The sequence below is a fragment of the Zingiber officinale genome, chromosome 6A, assembly GCF_018446385.1.
Source record: "Zingiber officinale cultivar Zhangliang chromosome 6A, Zo_v1.1, whole genome shotgun sequence".
Lineage (NCBI taxonomy): Eukaryota > Viridiplantae > Streptophyta > Magnoliopsida > Zingiberales > Zingiberaceae > Zingiber > Zingiber officinale.
In genome coordinates, this window is record NC_055997.1 from 85766943 (window position 1) to 85774962 (window position 8020).

General features: G+C 35.6%; 1 protein-coding gene across 1 annotated transcript; it reads left to right on the plus strand.

Moving 5' to 3' along the window:
* The first annotated feature begins 1082 nt into the window (after positions 1-1082).
* Positions 1083-7815, plus strand: LOC121996793 (calcium-dependent protein kinase 26-like). Its single transcript, XM_042550910.1, has 7 exons — positions 1083-2050; positions 4305-4448; positions 4530-4682; positions 5612-5727; positions 6365-6532; positions 6771-6995; positions 7581-7815. The coding sequence occupies exons 1-7, from the start codon at positions 1330-1332 to the stop codon at positions 7704-7706; spliced, it is 1653 nt and encodes a 550-aa protein (XP_042406844.1). The 5' UTR covers positions 1083-1329; the 3' UTR covers positions 7707-7815.
* The last annotated feature ends 205 nt before the right edge of the window (positions 7816-8020 follow it).

Sequence of the window (8020 nt, forward strand, 5' to 3'; positions counted from 1 at the left end):
CTGCTTCCATTGAACAAGCTTTTTCTGCAATGAAGATTGTGAAGACTGATTTACGTAATAGAATGAGAGATGAATGAATGAATGACAGTCTAGTTATAATATTGAGAAGAATATTTTTTCTACAATTGAAAATGAGCAAATATTGTAACATTTTCAACAAATGTAGTCTTGTAGAATCCAATTGTCTTCTCTTGTATCGACTCGTCGGCCGTCACATACTTCTGTGCCAACCTCAAACTGAAGCTCACCTATGGTCTATGAAAAAAAAAGGTAGACTAATCTTAGATTTTCCTACACTTCTAGTTTCTTTTTTGCTATGTTTTACTAATAGAAATGATGATTAATGACTTGTATTATCTATTATTCTCAGCTACAACGTTGACAAGTTGACATCTGCTAGTTACCTTTTGTTCTCTTCATGTGGCGCTATGAAGCTATTTGAGTACAATTGCACAAACCTTTTGACCAAAAAGTTGTGATGAGGTTTGGATTTTGGAGTACTGAATGGAATCTCAATTAGATTATTAAATCTGAGTCTATATATCAACTTTGTTGGTTTTTATCAGGTATAATGATTGATATTTATGAGAGTAATGATTTTCTAACTGCAAGTATATACTAAAGATATTATAGTGATGACTGATGTCTTATTTGAATGCATCTTAGATCACTATCTAAACTGAAAATTTATTATTACCACTTTAACTTTTTAGAAAATTTATCTGAATGCATTTTAGAAACTTTATTTTATAACATTAAATACTACTACCTCCTACATTCTCTTTATAAATTTAAAATAATTTCAACATTATTATCAAAGGATGCGAATCATCTTTTACAATCAGGTAGATTTAAAATGGCCTTAATTATTTTTATGTTATTATTATTTTATTTTATTATCAATTTCTGGGATGATATTTTAAAATGGTAAAATAGATATTATAATAATATTTGAGAGTAAAATAAAAATCCCAAAATTTTCAATATGAAGGTGTATTTCGAAAAAACGATTAATTGTTGGGGCATGTTAAAAATTTCCGCTTCTTTTTAATCCGCGAAGCTCGGCTCGCAGCTTCCTCCCGGCCTTCCTTCTTTTGATCCCTCTCTTTCCAACTGCCTCTTCGTCCCGTGACCAGTTCATTTAATCGCTTAAAAAAACTCGATTTTTATTGTTTTGTTCCTCTTCTCGCAGTCAATCGTGTTGGAAATTCTGCTCCTTGTCTTCTCCTCCTGCAAATCTCGGTCGCCTCTCCGAATCCAGGGACCTTGAAGCCGTCGAAAGCTGCCTGCTTTCGCTTGAATCGCTGGCGATCTTCTTGGTAGATTTCGATGGGCAATTCTTGCCGGGGATCGATTGGGAGCAGGTTCCTCCGGAATAGCTTCTCCGCGCTCAGGATGCCGGCGTCCAAGCGCCAGCAGCGCTCGGACGACGGTTCCCTCGACGACGAGACGCCCAATAAGCACTCGTCGAAGAATCACGACGTCGCCTCAGTCGCCGCTGCCCCTGCCTTAGCCACGTGGCGGGGTTCCGACCCCGGCTCCAACTCCGTGCTCCGCCACAAGACACCCAACCTAAAGGAACGCTACGTGGTGGGGCGGAAGCTAGGGCAGGGGCAGTTCGGAACCACATACCTTTGCACCGAGATCGCCACTGGGGTCCGGTACGCCTGCAAGACCATCGCCAAGCGGAAGCTGATCTCAAAGGAGGACGTGGAGGACGTGCGGCGGGAGATCCAGATCATGCACCACCTGGCCGGGCACAAGAACATTGTCACCATCAAGGGCGCGTACGAGGACCAGATGTACGTTCACATTGTGATGGAGCTGTGTTCCGGCGGGGAGCTCTTCGATCGGATCATCGAGAGGGGACATTACAGCGAGCGAAAGGCAGCTGAACTCATCCGGATCATTGTCGAAGTCGTGGAGGCTTGTCACTCGCTCGGAGTTATCCACCGAGACCTGAAGCCAGAAAATTTCTTGTTGGTTAATAAGGACGACGATTTCTCTCTCAAGGCCATTGATTTTGGGCTTTCTGTGTTTTTCAAGCCAGGTAAGAGCATAATAAGCTCCCAACTTGTGTAGTTTCCAAATGCTTGGATGAGAGACTTGATTTGCATTGATTCTTAATTTTCTTTTCTCAAAATAATTATTTACTACCCTCTCAATTATTATTATTTTCTCAAAATATATTGCCAGTACATGCTCTCGTCATTCCTTGTCAATCTTTATGAGGTTGTGACATTGTGAGACTACGTTGATTGGGCAAACATCTCAGTCAAATAAACAAGAAGCCAATGCATTTAATACTTTTTTTCACTATAAAGAGAATTTGCAATAAAGTAGATTGTATCAAGACATGGGTTGGAAGATCAAGATGGCTTCATTATTTCACAATTTTGAAAATTATGTCTTTATGTAGTTAGTTCATAATCTTAAACATAGGTGGCTCTTTATTTTGTTCTAGTTTATGCATTGTTATGTTTACGTTGCTTCTTTTATGGAAGATGTTTATAACATAGATTAATGACTTCCTAGTTTGGTACATCTCACTTATCTAGGCATATGGGATTTCCAGATTAGATATTCTTGTATGGCTTACTGCTACAGAAGTTGTATAATGAAGTAAATTAGGTCAGTATAAAGATTTCCTTTCAAACATCTTTGAATATATGTAAATGACTATAGATGTTTCTAGAACCATTACAGTGATTATGAGCAATGAAGTCCCATTGCCCATAATTAATCACAAGGGAGCTATTCAATTCTTAGTTTTAAATGTTAATATAGAAGGGCTTGCTCCATATGGTTGCATATTTACTTTATTATTGCTGGTGTCTATGAGAATGAAGACTAAGTTTGTGTCAATCTAAGGTTTTGGAGGATATCATTTTTGACATGTATCAAAATGGTCAATCTAAGAAATGGCCTTGTTGAAACCATTAAAGGGAAATCTTACTGTTGCTTCAAGCTTGCTCTCCTAAGTTTTGGGGATACATTGGTCCTTTAATATCTCAAATGGAATTGTATCGTGTATATTTCAATGCCATATTCTAATACGAGAATTGTTCTATGGATGCTAAATCATTAATGTGGTTTTGCAAAAGTACCTTAATGCCCCTACATTGTTCACACGTAAGATTTGAAAGCAAACTTAAGTTTTTGAGAGCCCCAAGAGCAAAAGTATGGTTTCCTTTTTTTGCTTTTACAAGTGTAGTTCTATCAAACTTTATTATTTATTTATTGAAAAACACCTTGATGGCCTTACATTGTTTACCTTGATGACTCCAAAACCTACACTGCTTATATGATTAAAATGAGAGCACATAAAGGTTGCTTGAAGTCTATGGAGTAGAAATATGCAATCATTTATATTTTTTGACAAATGTAGGACCATCAAAGTGGTTTTTGTTTCTTAAGAGTTCTAGGAGCGAAGATTGAGATATGATATGTTATTTTTTACGAGCGTATGACAATCAAGGTCCTTTAGGCAAAATTTTGTATACGTATGGCCCAGAAACACATTGATGAGCCTTTTTAATGCATTTCAACTAAAAAATAATTTCTATGTATAATTCTCATCCTCGTGAATTTGCATTTGTTTCTTTGTGAAAAATGATTAAGTTTGAGCCAAAAAAATTTAGAGAAAATTAGAAAACTAATTTCTATAAGCCAGGGCTGATTTAGGGCATATTTCCCATTTGTGGCACCTAAGTTTGGCAGTTTTTGCAATGGAGGCACCTAAGTTTCTATTTTGTTAGATCAGACACCCTACTTTGTTTTTATCCCTAATCATTGCACCAGGGTTAATTTGGTTTGTAAAAAAAAAATTGTTGGATTGGGGAAAAATTAATTTGGATGCATGATTTGGGAAGAATGAAACTTAAGTATGCCTGTGAAGAAATTTGCCTAATTTATTTAATCATTACAATCATTTGCGATGCATATGAGGGATGAAGAACCTGACTTGATTTTACATTCTCTAATTAAAATACAATTAGAATATAAGCATTAAATGTTACAAAACATTTTTGCTCAATCCTACTAATTTTTGGATAAAATGATTGCCATAGCTCTTCATGCCATCAGGTAAGCTGACCGACTCATACTCATACTGTCATACAGGCTACCTACTACATTTCCGGAATTTGAAAACTAGTCTCTGATTCATGCTCTAATGTTACTATAATGTGCTTCAGAGTTTTGATAGTGCTATTTTGTTTCGTTTGTCCACTACTTTCTATGCAAACTGACTTCTGTTTCTTTTAACTTGGAGAGACATAATGTGGTTTCTGTAATTCATTCAGGTCAAACTTTTACTGATGTGGTTGGAAGCCCATACTATGTTGCTCCTGAAGTACTTTGCAAGTATTATGGAGCAGAAGCTGATGTTTGGACTGCTGGGGTTATATTATACATTCTATTGAGTGGTGTGCCTCCTTTCTGGGCAGGTATGGTGTCAATATCTTTGCATTTTGTTTAAATAAAAAATTAACATGGAAAATTTCAAAAACTTTTAATTTTGATTCCAGAAACACAGCAAGGAATTTTTGATGCAATTTTGAAGGGAGTCATTGATTTTAAATCAGATCCATGGCCATTTATCTCAGAAAGTGCCAAAGATCTCATAAGGAAGATGTTATGTTCTAAACCTTCAGAACGTTTGACAGCCTATGAAGTACTATGTATGTGAACCCTTTTGTCAACTACAAAATAACTAATGATTCTTATTGATACACTTAGTTCAATTGTCAAGTATTTCTTTTTTTTTTTGGAATGGTGGAGGAATTTTAAATACACAGTTTGGTCTTAGTTTTTGTCCTTTTATTCAGTGATTTGGTTAGCAATTTTTTGTATGAGAGGATTAGCGGAGATTCTATCTTGATACGATTTAATTGTCATTTGTGTTTTGCCTCAGTTCATTTTTGTTTTCTTTTTTTATTTGGAGAATTGCAATTTAATTGGCCACTGGTGGTTTGAAAGATAACCATTTTGTTTTATTCAAAATTTGGAACACTAGAAACATGATGATTCCAATGTTTTTTGTGATTAGCTGCTCAATGCCAGTGGCTGCTAGCCCTTAACTATAGGCTCATGGGATAAGAAGCCAAGATGAGGAATGTTTCAATCATGTTGGTTAGAGGAAAATAACATATAGCTAAATGCACTGTGAATGATCTTTCATCAGTGTACTTGTAAAGATGAATGCATTGCTAGTTCTTAGACTGAATATCCACTTATCATATATTATTAACCTTTGGCATCTGAAACTTTTTTTTACATGCATAAACTTGATTGTCTTTTTTTTTCAGCTTTGAGTGGTTTTCACAGAACATAGGAAATACTATATAGTGTTTTTGTTGAGAACTAGGCATCCCAAAAATTGATTGCAGGTTTTTTTTTTTTCATTTACAGGCTGGAGGTCTTAATTTCTTGTCTAGGGAGTAACAAAAGTTTGGTTTAGGAGTAAAAAAAAGTGTTAAAGGCTTGTGCTTGTAAGAATCAAGACTTAGTTGATTAGTCATAGATTTATCTATTGGATTTGATCATCCACTCAAATTTCAATTAAATGAATGTTATCTTGGTTTTCTGTTTACTGTCTTTGTATGGTCAGGTCATCCCTGGATTTGTGATCGTGGAGTTGCCCCTGACCGAGCTCTTGATCCAGCAGTTCTTTCTCGCCTCAAACAATTCTCCGCTATGAATAAATTAAAGAAGATGGCTTTGAGAGTGAGTTCATAGCCTAACATCTTTCCGACCTTTGTTAATCAGGATGAAGTCTATTGCTGTTCTCCTAGAAGTTTGCTCTATTTGGACATTGCTGGATTATTCAAATATTATTTTCACATTAGTAAAAAAATTCAAGGGCTCTTGGCTACCACTTGCAATGAGGCTAGGAATCTGTACATCCAAAATGATTAATCCTTTTTTCATTCCAATTACTCGTGGTAATCTATTTCTCACCAATATGAGACTAAAGAGAACATCCTGCTAATCCATCTTGACATTTGGCCTGACTTATAAATCCTATTGACAATATGAAAGAGATGTTGTTCCTCTTTTAACTGTAGGCCATATGCCACATTGTGAAGATTGATTTGCATCTTCTTGAACACTTTTATATTGGAGAATTCAATAATAATAATGGTCAAACAATTATCCCTCTTAGATGTTGTTATTGTGGTGTTATAAATCATAACTACAATTTTTTTGCTATTATATCTAAGGAAGTACACTAGGTGGATACATACTCTACCATCTGGAAAAAAGAGCAAGAGTTTCTATTTTTATTTTGAATATTTGATGGATGCTGTGCAACGAGTCTAATAATTTTAGATTGTGAAATTAATTCTTTATCTTCTATTAGGTTATAGCTGAAAGCCTCTCCGAGGAGGAAATTGCTGGATTAAGAGAGATGTTCAAGGCAATGGACACAGACAACAGTGGGTCAATTACCTTTGATGAGCTTAAAGCAGGTTTGCGAAGATATGGTTCTACTTTGAAGGATACAGAGATTCGTGATCTTATGGAAGCAGTAAGATAACATTCCTAGAAAGGAATAGCCGAATCTGATAATTACTTAATTACATTGATCAAGGGATGCTTTAATGGCTCTGTCCATAAATGTTTAAGAAGCACTTCATTCCTTGAAATAGTTTGTTAATGTTGAGTACATTCTTTTTGAACATACCTTTTGATATATGAAGATTAGTGCTTGTAGATTAAAAGAACCAAGTTTTCGTGCTTCCTTTGACATTTTAAAATACATTTAGGCTGATGTGGACAACAGTGGTACCATCGACTATGGTGAATTTATTGCTGCAACAGTACATCTCAACAAATTAGAACGCGAGGAACATCTAGTGGCAGCTTTTTCATATTTTGACAAGGATGGAAGTGGTTATATCACAGTTGATGAACTTCAGCAAGCTTGTGAAGAGCACAATATGACTGATGCTTTCCTTGAAGACATTATTAAAGAAGTGGATCAAGATAATGTGAGTAATATATTCTGAGCTATATACAATTTTATTGACCCAGATTCCCTATTCCTTATAAATTTATAGAAAGAAAAATACGATTTCCTGTCTTCATCAGAGATACGCATCCTCATACTTAACAAATTCTAGTTGCTATTTTTTAGTATTAATTGTGATAACTTTGTATTGTTTTCTCTGGTGTTGTTTACCCAAACCACAAGCTGTGAAGTTCAAATGTATATAACCTCATATTTGTTTCTGATAAGATAGCAATCAGTAAGATAATTTAGCTTTTGTAACTAGACAATTGTTCTTCATGTTCTACTATGTAATCGTCAGCTATTCTAAATGTTTTTATTATCTTAAGAAAACTGAGGCATTGTCACATGTACAGCTACTCCAAAGCATTAGAAAGAGTTTCTTATTTTCTTCTCCTTTCCACTTTTGTTTAGAAACTCATAAGAATCTATTCTCGGCTTCCTCTTTGCTTGAGCATGGAATGATGCTTCCCTCATGTCACATTTCACAGAAAAGTGTTGGGACATATGCTTCAGAATCCAAGTCTCCACACAAACCCTAACAGAAAGTGATTTGATGTTGCAGGATGGTCGTATTGACTACGGTGAATTTGTCACGATGATGCAAAAGGGTACCATGGGAATGGGACTCCGGCGGACAATGCGGAACAGTCTAAACATAAGCATGAGAAATTCTGCAGGACCGTTTTGAACATTCTTACACGTACAAATTCTGTCAGAAATTACGCTTCTCATCTCTTGCCTCTGTTTTCTTCTTTGTATTCTTTTTGTTACAAAATGGATATGAAACAGTTAAAGAATTTGAGATTGTCTTATTTTTCTTTCTTAAGACTCGTGCAACTAAATAACAAGAGAACTATAAATTGTCATGCACTCTTCTTAGAGAGGAAAAAGATAACTTCATATCTAAGCTTAGGGTATTATCTAGGATAAACTAGGGCAACCAAGGAATGAAAAATAAGAAAAAAAAGGTGCATGGTAGGACCCTCACAAACATGACATGTC

Excerpts from the sequence above, each read along its gene's own strand:
- LOC121996793 (XM_042550910.1), top strand. The coding sequence starts at position 1,330 with ATGGGCAATTCTTGCCGGGGATCGATTGGGAGCAGGTTCCTCCGGAAT. Across the intron at positions 5,728-6,364 it reads TAAAGAAGATGGCTTTGAGA|GTTATAGCTGAAAGCCTCTC; the intron begins GTGAGTTCATAG and ends ATCTTCTATTAG. Across the intron at positions 6,533-6,770 it reads TTCGTGATCTTATGGAAGCA|GCTGATGTGGACAACAGTGG; the intron begins GTAAGATAACAT and ends AAATACATTTAG.